General features: G+C 40.3%; 1 protein-coding gene across 1 annotated transcript in view; it reads left to right on the forward strand.

Moving 5' to 3' along the window:
- Positions 1-18,208, forward strand: part of LOC139947079 (proto-oncogene tyrosine-protein kinase ROS-like) — a 67,383-nt gene that overhangs the window by 20,094 nt on the left and 29,081 nt on the right. Inside the window, exons 12-25 of the mRNA XM_071944916.1 lie at positions 1,527-2,098; positions 2,296-2,505; positions 4,670-4,774; positions 6,480-6,655; positions 7,574-7,812; positions 10,322-10,378; positions 10,908-11,068; positions 11,962-12,143; positions 13,342-13,462; positions 14,222-14,463; positions 15,096-15,159; positions 15,500-15,711; positions 17,347-17,537; positions 17,730-18,022. Coding sequence (XP_071801017.1) covers positions 1,527-2,098; positions 2,296-2,505; positions 4,670-4,774; positions 6,480-6,655; positions 7,574-7,812; positions 10,322-10,378; positions 10,908-11,068; positions 11,962-12,143; positions 13,342-13,462; positions 14,222-14,463; positions 15,096-15,159; positions 15,500-15,711; positions 17,347-17,537; positions 17,730-18,022 — 2,825 coding nt within the window. The remainder of the gene's footprint in view (positions 1-1,526; positions 2,099-2,295; positions 2,506-4,669; positions 4,775-6,479; positions 6,656-7,573; positions 7,813-10,321; positions 10,379-10,907; positions 11,069-11,961; positions 12,144-13,341; positions 13,463-14,221; positions 14,464-15,095; positions 15,160-15,499; positions 15,712-17,346; positions 17,538-17,729; positions 18,023-18,208) is intronic.

The following is an 18,208-nucleotide window of genomic DNA, read 5'->3' on the forward strand; positions in this document are numbered from 1 at the left end:
TAATTCCTTCACAAATAAATTCATATAAAAGACTCCCTAAATGATTTTTGGATATTCAAGATGTCATGTGACCGTCTTAAATTTGTATGAAGTTTATGATGATATTATTTTGGTTGGCCCTTATATACCAATATGTTATAAGCACTGTAGACTTTGTGCTTTCCAAGTTGTGCAGAAACAAATGACAGGTGAACTGAGGGTAAGCTGAGTGGTCTAGAGATTTAGATATCTTCACTAGAGTTGAGTTTGTGAGTTTCAAACCCACCTGAGTAGTATGCCTGTGGATTTAACAAAAAATAACAGTGCAGGACTTGAATTGTGCTTATCATGCATTAACCAAAATAATATGCATATTTAACATCTATTAAATTGTTGCAGTAACCGATGCTCGAATATAGGATTCGAACTGCCTCTAGCTTTCAGGCAATCCAGGTTGTCTAGTTGATAAGACATATGCTCTACATGTAGATGGGTAAAGGATGTGGGTTTGAATCCCTTTTGAGTATAAATTAATAACGCAGGAAAGTACTGAATAAACAGAGCTTAGCATGGCATGTCATTTAAGTTTGAATCCCACCTGAGTAATGTGCCTGTGAAGTTTGTTCACAGGCCTCTGAAAATTACCAAGTGTTCAGTTCTTTAAAGTCACCTGGAAGTGGTATTTTGTCAAAATAAAGCTTTTGTCACTAAAATATGTGTTTTGATAAGTGGAATATGAATAAACAATTAACTAAGGTTTAAAAAAATTAGTTTCCATGTTATTTACAAATTTGAAAAAAAGCCCGACCCGAGAGGGTGCTGTTCGTAACGTCAATCGAGGCGCGATGAATCGCATGCAGTGCCAAAACAACATAGTGACGCTTGGCGCAAGCTAAAAACAAGCCCTCCGTTAGGTTCGTTACGTCTTTCAGGTACCTTCTTCGACTTCTCCACTAGCTGGACTAATTATTGGGGTGGCGTCATGTTTTAGAAAAGAACTTTTCTGTTCATGTCAAAATGTGTAGTGTATTCCAAATTCTCGAAGCACGACAGCTCGAATGAAGTGTTTGCTGCACAGCGCTGGAAAAGACGTCGGACCGGACAACTTGGCAAACTGACACCATCTTTAGTTGTTTTGCTGCATCCAGTAGCAATACACCTGGTCGACATTGCCGAAAAAATGCAAGAAAAAAACTTTTTCAAAACGTACAAACTAACGACTAGGACTTGAATGTACTTGCCCGTACGTGTGTTCGATGTTCGATCGAGGCAAAGTCTTCCTCGATTGACGTCACAAAAGGGGTAGGCGGAGTCACCCCCACACAACTATATTTAATTTTTTAAACTTATAAATCGTTAAAAACAATTACTCAAAAAATTATTTTATTGTTCAGGAATATATACTCTAATGTTTGAAGGAAAAAACAATTATATTTCCAGGTGCCTTTAAACACATTGGTGTATCAGTAAAACCAAATCATATTCTTGATCACATGCAATAATTACATGTTTCTTCAATACTAATGATGATTTGTTTCTGTGGTTAGGTTTCTTTACTGGTCTGAGCTTGGTTTCATGAGAGGTATCTACCGTCTTGACTTGTCTCATCTTATCCCAACTTCATCAACCTATCAACAAGAGCTTATCATTGAAGCTGATGATATAGAATCCTTCTTCATTGACCCATCGGGATTTCAAGTGATATTCCCTAACGCTACCAATGATACAATCGTGGCATCATTCCTGGATGGATCGGAACAAACCGTACTGCGAGTCGACGATGGACACATCTTAGAATACTTCACTAATGTTTCCAATCTAATCTACTATAATGAGTTATTTGTGTGGACACGCTATGATGATGTGGAGAAATCCTGTGATTTTGTAACTGATCCCTATGGTTACCATGCTGCTTATCTCTACTATGAAACAACACTTGGTGGGATTACAGAGAGTGATCATTTCTTTTGTTCTGAAGCTTATCATGGATTAGACATCTATCATCCACATTATCAACCAATACCAACTCCATTTAGTCCTCCAACTGGTCTACACGTTTTGTTTCTAGACACGACAGCGGAGGTTTCTTGGATTAAACCAGTTCAATTTGAAACTGCAGGTAGGATAATAGTTTAGATTTCTTTTAATTTCAAACAGATAATGACTTTGTTTGTTTGTACATGCAAGAGAGTTCAGTCAAAGTGGTCGGGAATGAATTTAATAGTTTATACATTTTGTATTTTTGCATCAATCCCCTTTAAACGATGGATTGTGGTTTCTTAAAAAGTGATGCACAGTATGTTATTATTATTGCAGGTCAGGGAGCTTGGCAAGAATGGTCTTATGAAATTGAGTTCCTAGATACAGCTTTTATGGACTCAGTGCTAGTGGAATCTATACAAGGTGTGACGTCTACCTTAGTGAACCTGACTGCTGAGACCCAGTATAGCATCAGAGTTAGAGCCTACTCAACGGCTGGCAGAGGACCATGGTCAAACAGATTTGTTGGAAGGACTTTAAAATCCGGTAAGTGAAGCTAACCAATGTGGCCAATGTTCCACCAAAACACAGAGACACTTCTTTGTTAATGATTACGCTTAAATGGAAACTACCCATTGTATCTTTTTGAATGGTTTGTTTTAAAAAATCCATTAAAGTCCAATACCCAATCTTTTAAAAAAAATTACTTGGAATTGAACAGTCTGTTAAATATTTAATATTCAACAAACAAATCCCTCAAGAATGAACGTTTTAAAACATTTGAGTTGAGTAGTTTGCTGCTGCTATGGATATTGAGTGAGCAGCTTGTTGCAGCTTCAGGTAAAAAATTAAACTAATTAATTCTTGTTGATTAATAATAGCAACCCTAAAGTCCTTATTGAAAATTATTGCTCATTGTTTTATTCATCGTTTTATTAATTTTTTAGTTGATGTGGATCCTTTTAGGCGCCTTGTCAAAACCTCCCGAGCGTTCCTCCGCTGACAGTCTGCGGACTGGACAGCATATACCGCCGTTGCCAAGGACCTCTGTCGGTCCTCGGAAGAACAGCCATGTGCGTTGAAGCGCGGCGAAGTTAATGAGCTATCCATGCCGGGCGCTATTGTTGGTATAACAATAAGTCTCATGAATAAACAAGTTGTATTTGCAGGTCATGAATATCAGCGGCTTGGCTGGGACCGGCCGTGCTCTCCCAGAATAATACTTTTTCAACTCATGAATACCATCGTTCTGGAAGTGGACAGGCCGCACCGACAAAATAATTACACCCTAAAGGTTGGGTGTGCCAGCTGACCCTCCAGCGCATAAGATAATCGCGCACTTCATAAATCCAGGAACGATTTCGCCTTTATCGCATCGCAATTTGCGATGCAATTTGGATGATTTGCTTTGCAATTCAAAAAATTGCATCGCAAATGCAACATTTATGCCTGATACAAAAATATTGATTTTTTATTTGAAACCATTAACATCTTAATCAACTTTCCCGCAAGAATAACGATAAATTGATAAGAAATCACCGTCGACGACTAACATTTTCTTCCGTGATGTTGAATACTTTTACACATCGCTCTGGCAGTGGGGCAAAATCGACAAATGAAAACATTCGTTACGCGCTATATGGAAATTCAACAGCCAATAGAAACACGTGTCTCTGAGACTGTGGCTTTCCCCCCTCATACATTGGACGAACCATATTATTGCTAAAAAATATGATTGGTATAATTAAAGGCAATTTTCAGTTATGCTACTAATTGCATCATTCTCGTCCCGTCTTCCCCTATGACAAATATATCATTGCCTTGTTCCAAGATATTCCCGACAATAAACACTATCCGTTCCCATCTTCCCTTATTAAAAAACAAATTCCCAAATGTATCGCATCCCAGCGCCGCAGTGTCCGTATAACTTGTTCACATCCCGTCGTTTCATGTAAATAAACTCATTTCTGTCTTGTCCCGTCCCGTAATCATGTCCTGTAAATAAACAGATTCCCGTTCCATTTTCCCGTATGATAACTATACATGTATGTAGGTAGTTTTATGGTCATCATGCTCGCTGCATAAGATAATATAACTGTTAAATTGTCCCCTGTCACTGCTACTCTGACGCTCACATGGAACGGAGCTTGCACGTAGCCTGAAACTTTTGTCAGTCGAAGCCGGGATGAAAGAAAACCATTTCTAGAATTCAAATGTTTTGGGCATGTAGGCCCAACTAAGATTGGAGGAAATGGCTTGTTACACATCCACCCTCACTTTGCTTTTCAATAAGCAAAGGTAAAACCATTGTTAACCATTGTTAACCACCATTGTTCCTCCGCGGTTCCGCCGGTCAGCTAATAAGCTGGACCTCACAATGGCCGACCGGTCGCTCCGCAGAGCCGCCGGAATATTCATGTTTATTGACATGTAAATGAGCCGTCGTGGCCGTGGACCTGCCCCGTTGCTACGGATTCTTTTGTTACAAAAATCCGCGGACTCCCGCAGAATGCACACCGAATGGAACGACTTGGAGGTTTTGACAAGGCGCCTTATGTGGATCCTTTCGCCATCTCTTGTTTTATTCATTGTTTTACTCATTTTTTAGTTGATGTGGATCCTTTCGTCATCTCTTGTTTTATTCATTGTTTAGTTGATGTGGATCCTTTCGTCATCTCTTTTTTTATTCATTGTTTTATTAATTTTTTAGTTGATGTTGATCCTTTTGTCATCTTTGCCTCAACGGATGGAGTTAAGAGAATTAACTTAGATGGGACAGGATTAAACAACGTCATCAATCGAACCAATATTAGAGGTAATCTTAAAATGTTATCCTGAGAGAGGCTATGTGTGGAAAGATTGCAGACAAATGAAAGTGCATAGACATTGGAGTAGAAATCAGTTTGACAAGCCTTTTATATTTTGTTGTGGCATTTCCAAATCAGCAGTTTCAAACATAATCTGGTGTTTTGTTACCAGCCTACATGTATCTTGTTGCCTCAGAGTTGAGACAAGTATGCAGCACTCTGTACTTGTTCATTAGGTGTTCGGAAAACAGCCCGAACAACTCTTTGTTATTGTTCGTTTTTTTTAGTTTTTCTTCTTCCTTTCAGAGTCGATTGTCCGCAAGAAAAAGCATAGATGCGAAGCTTGCATTAAGTTGAAACTTTGCACACAGGTAGACAATAACCAGTAGATGATGCAAAAGTTGTTACGTCACGATGACGTCATCAGTTGATGAGATACACTAGTTCAACGTTTATTATTTCAAAAAATCATAACTTTTGATCTACATAAGGGATTCTTACAATCAATACAACATCGGAAAGGTCAATAAAAACTCCGTAAACACCTCGCAGACATGACTCCTTATTGACCTCGTCTTCTGGTTCAAATCAAATTTATTGTATATTTTCTTCAAAAGTAAATTGTTGGTTTATCTACGACCGTTCTGCGTTGATAACACCGGTTGCTGTCCGATCACTGAAGTTAAGCAAAATCGGGCCCGGTCAGTACTTGAATGGGAGACCATAGGTAGCGACAAAATATTTTATTATTTTATTTTTTATTTTTTTTTCTTCTCCTATAAATTGCTTCGTTTTTAGTCTGTTTTCAAGGCGTTTTCAACAAACTTTTCTCTTCCGGTTAAGCTTGGGCGATATCACGATATTATCGAATATCGCAATATTAATTTGGAAACGATTTCGATATTGGATGGATTTGGTTTTAATCGAAATATCGATATATCGCGATATCGATTAAATATCGCGATGTATTTGCTAGCTGAGACATCTTGCACCCCATAGGTTTGGAGTAAAACCAGAAGAATAGGTCATTAGAACACCTCTCTTATGATATGACTGCCTCTTCTACAACTTTCACTGTGCACAACTTTCACTGTACATTGTGCACAGTCTGCAGTCATTATGCACAAAGCTATTTTGACAATCTATACATCATATGAAAGGGCCTCACGTACTTCACAAAAATGTGTATGTTGGTGACCTTCTCTTGACCTTTTGACCTTTTTAAACCGGAAGTGCCTGTAAAATGCTTTGAAAAGGCATTATTTAAAGGCTTTTAGGTTGAAATGTACACTTTTTGATGCTTTACCATAAAATTATTTCACATCGAGAAAACTGTTTGGTTTAATTTCTTTGCAATTTGACGAGCTATCAACAACACTTTTTTCATTGATTAAAACACTGACCCAAAAATAGCCGAACACCTAGTGTTTGTTTCTACAAACACTATATCTAGTTAATTTTGCATCTGGAATATAAAAAAAGTAGTTTTAATGTACAAGTGGATTCTTAAATCTAAATGTTTTTTGGTGAAAAATTATCCACACCATATAACATCAAAAGGGAATCCTTTTTCAAAATAGTGCATACTATCGACAGCTGCAGTGCTTCTCACCATGCTCACCAAGTAAGTTTTTATGATAATTAATAGTTAATCTATGACCCTACCTTTCAGTACTATGTTTAAAATGTTGGGCATGATTTTTACTGTTTTAGATTTGGCATGGGATATGAGGACATTGTACTGGTGTGATGAGACGGGGTCTGTGTTCCAGACAGACATTATGGATGCTACAAGAGCAGTGATTGAGCTACCATTTACATCCTATACACAGGCGTTAGCAGTAGATTGGTTCACTGGCAAGCTGTACCGAGGTACTAGTATCCAACAGGTAATAAACAAAACAACTTGCTAAGCACAGACAAATCTTGCTTAGCAGAATAAGGTTATCAGCCAAAACTCCTTAACTATCACTTTAAAATGACTTATTGCTTATCAACAAAAATTGTTTTATAAGCAATATTTACTCCTTTTAAAACGGCTTGAGGAAATAAGGCCCTGTGTTCAATTTCATTTAAAGCTGCCTAAGCACAAAATGTAGCTTAACACAACAAAATTATGCTTACAAGAATAAGGTTACCAGCCAAAATACCTTGCCACATGGACCATCCGTAAGTGGTATTCATCTGCTTGGCAAAAATTGTTCAGCTATATTTTCTGCTTTTAAAACTTTGAAGTTGGGCCCTGATTAGTTAGCCTTGATAGCCCCCCTAAGGAGCCGGCCCTGGTGGATGGATGCCATGCAGATTTCATCTGAAATAACTAGAATATCTGACTCAAAGTAAACCCTGCAGTGAACTGTAAACCCTGCTGTGAACTGTAAACCCTGCAGTGAACTGTAAACCCTGCAGTGAACTGAAAACCCTGCAGTGAATTGTAAACCCTGCAGTGAACTGTAAACCCTGCAGTGAACTGTAAACCCTGCAGTGAACTGAAAACCCTGCAGTGAACTGTAAACCCTGCAGTGAACTGTAAACCCTGCAGTGAACTGTAAACCCTGCAGGGAACTGTAAACCCTGCAGTGAACTGTAAACCCTGCAGTGAACTGTAAACCCTGCAGTGAACTGTAAACCCTGCAGTGAACTGTAAACCCTGCAGTGAACTGTTAAGGCCCTTATTAGCTTGCCTTGATAGCCCCCTAAGGAGCCGACACTGGTGGATGGATTCCCTGCAGATTGCATCTGAAATAACCAGAATATCTGACTCAAAGTAAACCCTGCAGTGAACTGTTTGGTTTTCTATATTTTAGGATTTGGCAATCGACTCACTTAATGCTTACATGTACTGGACTACGACCAAGACTGTTGAATGCTCACGATTTACAAACAAAGAACGCTTTGATTATGAACGACTTAGTGGTATATCAGATGACCTCATTGCTGGATTGACTGTTGACCTCCGGGGTGGTTTTGTATACTGGATGTCACTGGTGACTGAGGACAGTGCACAGATGCTGAAGCTTTTCAGGGCGCAGTTGGCAGGTACCGGGTAAGTCAAGACATTTTAAAAACCATCAAATAGTTAATGGTCAGACTTTGTTGACCCTAGCTGAGTCTGTCTTACCATTTTTAAAGGCTAAATGGGAACACAACAGACCATACTGGTGTAACATAAGCAGTCAAGTGGAAATAAATGAAAAGAGAGAGAGGGAGAAAGTAAACAGAAAAAGCAAAGGATGAACAATGAAGACGGAGATAAGGGGACGGGATGGAGGGAAGGGGCACAAGAGGTTGGAAATAAACGAGACAAAACAAAAGAAGGGAAGAAATGAAGAGAGAGAGAGAGCGAGAAAGCAAACAGAACAAGCAAAGGATGAACAATGAAGACGGAGACAAGGGGACGGGATGGAGGGAAGGGGCACAAGAGGTTGGAAATAAACAAGACAACACCAAAGAAGGCTAGAAATGAAGAGAGAGAGAGAGAGAGAGAGGGAGAAAGTAAACAGAAAAAGCAAAGGATGAACAATGAAGACGGAGACAAGGGGACGGGATGGATGGAAGGGGCACAAGAGGTTGGAAATAAACAAGACAACACCAAAGAAGGCTAGAAATGAAGAGATAGAGAGAGAGAGGGGGAAAGTAAACAGAAAAAGCAAAGGATGAACAATGAAGACGGAGACAAGGGGACGGGATGGAGGGAAGGGGCACAAGAGGTTGGAAATAAACAAGACAACACCAAAGAAGGCTAGAAGTGAAGAGAGAGAGAGAGAACGAGAAAGCAAACAGAACAAGCAAAGGATGAACAATGAAGACGGAGACAGGGGACGGGATGGAGGGAAGGGGCACAAGAGGTTGGAATAAACAAGACAACACCAAAGAAGGCTAGAAGTGAAGAGAGAGAACGAGAAAGCAAACAGAACAAGCAAAGGATGAACAATGAAGACGGAGACGGGACGGGATGGAGGGAAGGGGCACAAGAGGTTGGAATAAACAAGACAACACCAAAGAAGGCTAGAAATGAAGAGAGAGAGAGAGAGAGGGAGAAAGTAAACAGAAAAAGCAAAGGATGAACAATGAAGACGGCGACAAGGGGACGGGATGGAGGGAAGTGGCACAAGAGGTTGGAAATTAACAAGACAAAACCAAAGAAGGCTAGAAATGAAGAGAGAGAGAGAGCGAGAAAGCAAACAGAAAAAGCAAAGGATGAACAATGAAGACGGAGACAAGGGGACGGGATGGAGGGAAGGGGCACAAGAGGTTGGAAATAAACAAGACAACACCAAAGAAGGCTAAAAATGAAGAGAGAGAGAGAGAGCGAGAAAGCAAACAGAAAAAGCAAAGGATGAACAATGAAGACGGAGACAAGGGGACGGGATGGAGGGAAGGGGCACAAGAGGTTGGAAATTAACAAGACAACACCAAAGAAGGCTAGAAATGAAGAGAGAGAGAGCGAGAAAGCAAACAGAACAAGCAAAGGATGAACAATGAAGACGGAGACAGGGGACGGGATGGAGGGAAGGGGCACAAGAGGTTGGAATAAACAAGACAACACCAAAGAAGGCTAGAAGTGAAGAGAGAACGAGAAAGCAAACAGAACAAGCAAAGGATGAACAATGAAGATGGAGACAGGGGACCGGAAGGAGGGAAGGGGCACAAGAGGTTGGAATAAACAAGACAACACCAAAGAAGGCTAGAAGTGAAGAGAGAACGAGAAAGCAAACAGAACAAGCAAAGGATGAACAATGAAGACGGAGACAAGGGGACGGGATGGAGGGAAGGGGCACAAGAGGTTGGAAATAAACAAGACAACACCAAAGAAGGCTAGAAATGAAGAGAGAGAGAGAGCGAGAAAGCAAACAGAACAAGCAAAGGATGAACAATGAAGACGGAGACAAGGGGACGGGATGGAGGGAAGGGGCACAAGAGGTTGGAAATGAACAAGACAACACCAAAGAAGGCAAGAGGGAGAAAAGGGAAGGCAACAGGTCCTTTTGCAATAGCTATTTTTAGGATAATAAATACAGTAGTCTTAAGATAATCAAGTTGTTTGTTTGACACATGCACATTGATATTGACAAAATAGTGAAGACTGTCTTAAATAAGGGCAAGATAGCTCAGTTGGTAGAGTGCTGGTACATTAACCCAGAGTTAAACTCAAAGTTAAGGAAACAAAAAGAAAGCAGATAAATTTAATTTTTAATACTTTGATTTGTTTGACAATTGTGTGTATAGACTGCAAGTCTCGCGCATATTCAAACATTGGGACTCGTTTAAGAGGAATAGTTTGCTTCACTCATTGAAGCAAAGTCAATGAAACAAAGTAGTCCCAAATCTGTTTAAATTCTCCCAGACTTGCATCGTCCATTGTTGTTTTTTAGACTGGATTTTGTATAAAATCTTTTGCATTTTGATCGGCCATTTATGTTCAGTTTTAAGAATGTTGCATGTGTTTTCTTGTTTGTGTAATTCCCTTATTTCTTTTGAATGATGTGTTGCATGTTTTTGTGTGTGATGTCTTTTATTTTGATTTTGTTCTGTTTGGTGTGTTGGCTAAATAGCATGGAGAATCCAGCATCAACCAAAGAAGAAATAAGTGTGATCCCTTCCAACACCGAGTGAGTATTTTGTTTTTAAGAAACAGTTCAAGATTAGTAATAGAATAATTTAGTTTTAATTTAATGATGTTATATGATGTTGAATGATTTGGTTTTACCCATGTGTGTTAAGCTCTGAATATTCATTAGATTTCTGTGTTCTGCGATAAAAATCCACATGCCATTCTAGAGCAGATGTCTTTACCAACTTGACCACCAAGATTTCCTAGTAGCTAGCAGCAGTTCAAATCCATTAGCAGCGAGCACCACAACAAATAAATAACTGTTAAGTTTGCATCGGGATTAAAAGTATGATTTTATTTTACCCATACACCAATGTGTGTATGTATAATTGGTTCTTTCCTGAGTCCTGTGAACAAATCTGACAAAACTGCAGCTTTTTACTCTCTGTGAGTCAGAGACAATTTGGAATCAGACATTAATTTTGATTTGTATTTTAGAAGTGGGTATTTGTTGTAGTAAAAAATCAATTTTTATTGTACATGTTAGTGTGAATTTGTGTTAACTGAATGATGTTGTTGATTACTAGGAGAGTTGCTTTGAGTTTCTACAGTGAGAAGTTAATTTGGATTAATGAACAAGATGATATCCTTATTGGTAATGTGGAGAACACTTCATTAGCTTCACTCTATACCAACTATGATGCTACAACACTGACTGTAATACAACCTACATTACATCCACTACCAGGTAACTTCTTCTTATACTATCTATGATTCTTTCTGCTTTCATATCATTCAATATGATCCACTGTTTTGAATAAGGGACTCTCATGTTGAGTGTCTACATACATGTGTACCTATTTACATTTAATGAATAGTTGACCAGCTCTTGCTGTTTGCTTTTACCAAATTGAATGACCTTTGCAACCTAATGAATTTTAATGCTTTTTTTTACCAGTTAGTACTAAACTGTTGAATTTGAGCTATTCATTTTGACTTTTGAACGCTTAAGCAATGGATCATTCATCCTCAATCAACATTGAATGAGCTTGGTGTTTAGAGACCAATACTAAACTGTTGAATTTGAGCTATTCATTTTGACTTTTGAATGCTTAAGCAATGGATCATTCATCCTCAATCAACATTGAATGAGCTTGGTGTTTAGAGACCATAGCAGCCACCAGCAGCTTGTACCCTAATGCACATAGTAGCTGCAAATGACTGCAAGATTTGGCCTGCACCATAAGCCAATTCAGAATTGCAGCTGCGCATGTTCATTACTGCTGACAACGCAATTTGTTTATCTCCCGTGATAGACAAATTGCGTTGTCAGCAGTAATGGACATGCGCAGCTGCAATTCCGAATAGGCTTATTCACATACATGTAAAGAGGTCAAAGTAAAGGTTATATGCCGAATTGACATTTTTTTAAACAAAGTCTAAAACAAAATCATTTTTTTCTTTTTCTTAATAATTGTCCTGACACTGTTTCCTGAAAATAATGGCCTCCAGAATTGATTATGACCAGCCCAAGGTATGGATATCCAGCAATGAATGGTCTCCAAAGGGTTAACTGGTTGCATTTGTGTTGAAGTTGTTGGGAAAACCTTTTAACAATCAGTTTTCCTTGTGTATTTTCAGACGGTTTTACATCAGTACCTACTGTAGTCCCATTCACAATACCAGAAGACTCCATTCAAATTACAGGAATGTGGTATAACTTCAATATTACATGGAACGCTAGCAGTGAAGTCACATATGGAACAGTATTTTATGAAATTAGTGTGATAGCTGTTGGTGTTACATCAAGCGCTACAGTACAGGTAAGGAGGAGTAACTAGCTGGGGATTTGGGTGGAGGGGAGTGGGCGGGGCCAGGGTTATTGGTTTGAATGCAAAGTAGTCAAACTGGGATGGTGGCGGTGGTGATGGGCTGGTGGCCACAGTAGGCTGGTGGACGTAGTGGGGTGGTGGGGCCAGGGCGGGGTCAGGGTTATTGGTTTGAATGCAAAGTAGTCAAACTGGGATTGTGGCGGTGGTGATGGGCTGGTGGCCACAGTAGGCTGGTGGATGTAGTGGGGTGGTGGGGCCGGGGCGGGGTCAGGGTTATTGGTTTGAATGCAAAGTAGTCAAACTGGGATGGTGGTGGTGGTGATGGGCTGGTGGCCACAGTGGGCTGGTGGATGTAGTGGGGTGGTGGGGCGGGGCGGGGCTGGGCGGGGCGGGGTCAGGGTTTTTGGTTTGAATGCAAAGTAGTCGAACTGGGATGGTGGCGGTGGTGATGGGCTGGTGGCCACAGTAGGCTGGTGGACGTAGTGGGGTGGTGGGGCGGGGCGGGGCTGGGCGGGGCGGGGTCAGGGTTTTTGGTTTGAATGCAAAGTAGTCGAACTGGGATGGTGGCGGTGGTGATGGGCTGGTGGCCACAGTAGGCTGGTGGACGTAGTGGGGTGGTGGGGCCGGGGCGGGGTCAGGGTTATTGGTTTGAATGCAAAGTAGTCAAACTGGGATTGTGGCGGTGGTGATGGGCTGGTGGCCACAGTAGGCTGGTGGATGTAGTGGGGTGGTGGGGCCAGGGCGGGGTCAGGGTTGTTGGTTTGAATGCAAAGTAGTCAAACTGGGATTGTGGCGGTGGTGATGGGCTGGTGGCCACAGTAGGCTGGTGGATGTAGTGGGGTGGTGGGGCTGGGGCGGGGTCAGGGTTATTGGTTTGAATGCAAAGTAGTCAAACTGGGATGGTGGCGGTGGTGATGGGCTGGTGGCCACAGTAGGCTGGTGGATGTAGTGGGGTGGTGGGGCCGGGGCGGGGTCAGGGTTATTTGTTTGAATGCAAAGTAATCAATCTGGGCTGTTGACGGTGGTGGTGGGCTGGTTGCCACAGTGGGTTGGTGGCCACAGTGGACTAATGGTCTCAGTCAAGACACAGGTCTGAATGTTTTATCGTTAAACTATACATTGGTTAGGGTACACGTTTCTGCACATGACTTTGATGACTTCAGATCTTTTTCTTTTTTTTCTCTTTTAGGATGCAGTTTACAACATGAGAGGCATTGATCCATTTCAATCTCTGTCAATCACACTAATGGCCTACACTCACTGGGACATGTCACAGGAAGTGACAGTGACAAGACAGTCGCCAATGTCAGGTAATAACAATAACAATGATCCTTTCCAATCTCTGTCAATCACACTAATGGCTTACACTCATTGAGACATGTCACACGAAATGACAGTAACAAGACAGTCACATGTCAGGTAATGACAATGACAATGGTCCATTCCAATCTCTGTCAATCACACTAATGGCTAACACTCACTGGGACATGTTACAGGAAATGACAGTGACAAGACAGTCACCAATGTCAGGTAATGAAAATGGTATCAACACACAAGGTTGTTAAAGTTTCACTCTCAGTTTTATTGTTCATCCTTACTTTATCTGTTATTTTTACTCTTTTTCTTTTTTTCTTATTAGATATTTATTATTCACTATTGGTTGTATAATTATCTGCTTTTATTATTGCTTTATGTACTATATTATGTTAAATCTATATTAATTTTATTGTGTACCCCAGATGTGGGGCAACAGAATTGGATCATAGTATGTAATTGCTTTTGTTGTCCCTTGCCCATCTCGGGGTATATTGTCTTGTATTTTGTTTAGTACTGTTATGGCAAATAAAATAATAATATTAATAATAATTTACAACAACTGAAAACGATGTTTTAAATACAATATTTAAAATATATATGCCAAACTGTCGTGTAATAGTTTTTAATAATAACAAACCAACTGAAAATCAATCTGTTGCTCCCCCTCCCCCTATATGAGCATAGAGAAGGAGCATGGCAAGGTCTTTATATAAAATAAAGTTGATGGTCTTAACTCGTTCTCTATTCTACAGTTCCAACAATTCCTGAGAATTCCAGAGCCTTTGTAACTGAAGATAAGAATATCTACACTGGGTTGAGTAACTATAGCGCTACGTTCCGTTGGGATCCTGTAGCGGAAGTTAATGGTATCCTGATTGGTTATAAAGTACATTGGGGATCATCTCTTAATTCGCTTATGATGAGGATTGTCAATCATGACATTAATGAGATTAAAGTTCACAACTTGGAACCAAACTCAGTTTACTATTTCCAGGTAAGTCTATCTCTCGTTGAATCCAGACCCAATTTAATGGTATCCTGATTGGTTATAAAGTACATTGGGGATCATCTCTTGATTCTCTTATGATGAGGATCGTCAATCATGACATTAACGAGATTAAAGTTCACAACTTGGAACCAAACTCTGTCTACTATTTCCAGGTAAGTCTCTCTTGTTGAATCTAGACCCAATTTCATCAAGCTGGTTTGAACCAGTTTAAATGCAGCTTTCCAAAACTGATACCAGCATGGGTATTTATTCTTTGAACGCCAACATGAGATTTTCTGTCTGTGGTACATGAAGTTGTCAAAATGAAAGTCTGACTGAGTGAGTTAGTGGTAACAGTTATTTTAGTTTATATGTAGGCTGAGTGGTCGAGGGCAATGGACTCAAGTTCTATGAATTTCAGAATATGGGTTTTTATCCTAGCCTTGTCAGTCACCCGTTTGTGTCCTTACGCAAGGCACTATATCACAATTGCTTCTCTCCATCCAGGAGTTCAAATGGGTACTAGCCAGAGCTGGTGAGTATAAACCTGCGATGGACTGGCATACTGTCTTTAGATACATTATATATTGCACCCAATGCTGATAAGTGTTTGATTATATTTGATTTTATTTGCTTAGGTGGAAGGATTTACAGCTATTGGTAATGGACCAGCAACTACACTCCTCAATGTGTCAACCAATGGTAAGTAATACACAAGTAAGCCTTGTCTTTGCAAAGTGGTTACTTTTGTTTAGTTGTTTGCCATTATACAGGCTCACAAAGACTGTTCAAACTATGCAGCAGTTGAGGTGAGCCCCCCCCCCCTTCCCAAGGCTCCTCAAGCCTTCCTGAATGAGATGAACAAATTATAATCTAAGAATAGTGGTTCGTACTTTGTAAAATCCTGTGACAAAAAAACGTCTTTAAACTTTAAGGTACTTATAATAAAAGAAAGGAAGCCATCGCATGATTAAATGTTCCATTATTTCTAATGGATGCACTGCAAAGTGTTTCAACTAATAATGTTTTAATCTCCTTACAGCCTCTTCTCCACCTCCAATCTTGTTCTCTATCGGACCTAATGGTATAACACAAACAGACATAGATACTGGGATGACTACAGAGCTACTTGGTGGTCAGAGTGTTTCAGCTTCTGCTGTGGCATTCATTGCTCAAAATGAACTCATCTTCTGGGCTGATACAACTAAGATGAAGGTTAAGAGTAGTAACTTTGATGGCAGTAATGAACAAGAGGTATGTAGGAATCTATGTAGCAATCCTCATAGTGTCTGACCATTAGATATTCTACCACTGTGGTGTAAAATGAAAGATTCACTATGCCAGCCTGCATTATGATGTCATGTATGATATGATGTGGTGAATGCATAGATACAGCACACAGTACACAGTCAACCCTCCTACTGCTGGTACATGTAGGTAACAGCCATGTCATGTATGATATGATGTGGTGAGTGCATAGATACAGTACACAGTACACAGTCAACCCTCCTACTGCTGGTACATGTAGGTAACAGCCATGTCATGTATGATATGATGTGGTGAGTGCATAGATATAGTACACAGTACACAGTCAACCCTCCTACTGCTGGTACATGTAGGTAACAGCCATGTCATGTATGATATGATGTGGTGAGTGCATAGATACAGTACACAGTACACAGTCAACCCTCCTACTGCTGGTACATGTAGGTAACAGCCATGTCATGTATGATATGATGTGGTGAGTGCATAGATACAGTACACAGTACACAGTCAACCCTCCTACTGCTGGTACATGTAGGTAACAGCCATGTCATGTATGATATGATGTGGTGAGTGCATAGATACAGTACACAGTACACAGTCAACCCTCCTACTGCTGGTACATGTAGGTAACAGCCATGTCATGTATGATATGATGTGGTGAGTGCATAGATACAGCACACAGTACACAGTCAACCCTCCTACTGCTGGTACATGTAGGTAACAGCCATGTCATGTATGATATGATGTGGTGAATGCATAGATACAGCACACAGTACACAGTCAACCCTCCTACTGCTGGTACATGTAGGTAACAGCCATGTCATGTATGATATGATGTGGTGAGTGCATAGATACAGTACACAGTACACAGTCAACCCTCCTACTGCTTTTACATGTAGGTAACAGCCATGTCATGTATGATATGATGTGGTGAGTGCATAGATACAGTACACAGTACACAGTCAACCCTCCTACTGCTGGTACATGTAGGTAACAGCCATGTCATGTATGATATGATGTGGTGAATGCATAGATACAGCACACAGTACACAGTCAACCCTCCTACTGCTGGTACATGTAGGTAACAGCCATGTCATGTATGATATGATGTGGTGAGTGCATAGATACAGTACACAGTACACAGTCAACCCTCCTACTGCTGGTACATGTAGGTAACAGCCATGTCATGTATGATATGATGTGGTGAGTGCATAGATACAGCACACAGTACACAGTCAACCCTCCTACTGCTGGTACATGTAGGTAACAGCCATGTCATGTATGATATGATGTGGTGAATGCATAGATACAGCACACAGTACACAGTCAACCCTCCTACTGCTGGTACATGTAGGTAACAGCCATGTCATGTATGATATGATGTGGTGAATGCATAGATATAGTACACAGTCAACCCTCCTACAGTCTGGCTATTAAATATAATGAAAAATGCACTATGCCAGCCTGCAGTATGATATCATGTGGTGAATGCATAGATATAGTACACAGTCAACCCTCCTACTGCTGGTAGGTAACAGCGGTTATTGGTAATAAGACCTTATTTGGTGAGATGTCAGTGAAGTCAAAGGTTTTTTGACAGTTATTATTAATGTCTGTCCTCAGCTATTTGCGATTTCTGATCTGCCTTCTTCAAGTGGTTTAGCAGTTGATTGGTTATCACGCTGTATCTACATTACACAAGATGATGAAATCTATAGATATGACACAACGATTTCAACAGAATCAGCACTGACTACAATAACTGAGAATGAAACATCTAAGTATTTGGGAGTTGTAGTTGACCCTGCAAAAAGGTACATATTTCGCTTAATTGTCATTTTGTTCACACAAATATCATGTGCTCTTTATGTGACCTAGTGTACCCCTAATATTGTGCATATTGTGTCTTTTTGTCTGGTGGATTGGACCGATGTGAATTTATACTTAGTCAGCTTTCAATCTTAAACCTTATCAAATAAACCCCATGCCACTGTTTTTATTCACAGCCGTCTTTATTGGACCGAGCAAAGCACCCAAGGTGGTAAAACTTTAATGACCTCTGACTTACAAGGTCAGAGTTCACGACCTATCTTAGGATCACAGGGTGGAAGGCGTCGGCGTGAGGCTTGTAGCTGTAGTGACAGTGTGATGCCAAGTGGAGCTGTAGCTATGGACCAATCAAATGTTGAGAGTGCTGAGCTGTTTTTTGCTGATAGTGTTCTGGGAGATGTATGGGCATCTGATTTAGAAGGATGCGTTTGTCGTCTCGTGGTCAGGGCGTCTGAGCATGCTCAGTCTGGTATGTCACTTTTATTTCAGATCTTTTATTTCAGATTTTTGCATAGATCCTTTTATAATGATAATAATAATAATAAGACTTGAAATGCGCACATATCCAGCCTTTGGGAGGATACATGGATGCATTTTTAACAATGTATTTTTGTGTGGATTTATTTTCCGTCAGTGGAAAATGGCTTTCATGATG

Source organism: Asterias amurensis, chromosome 14 (genome assembly GCF_032118995.1).
Source record: "Asterias amurensis chromosome 14, ASM3211899v1".
NCBI lineage: Eukaryota > Metazoa > Echinodermata > Asteroidea > Forcipulatida > Asteriidae > Asterias > Asterias amurensis.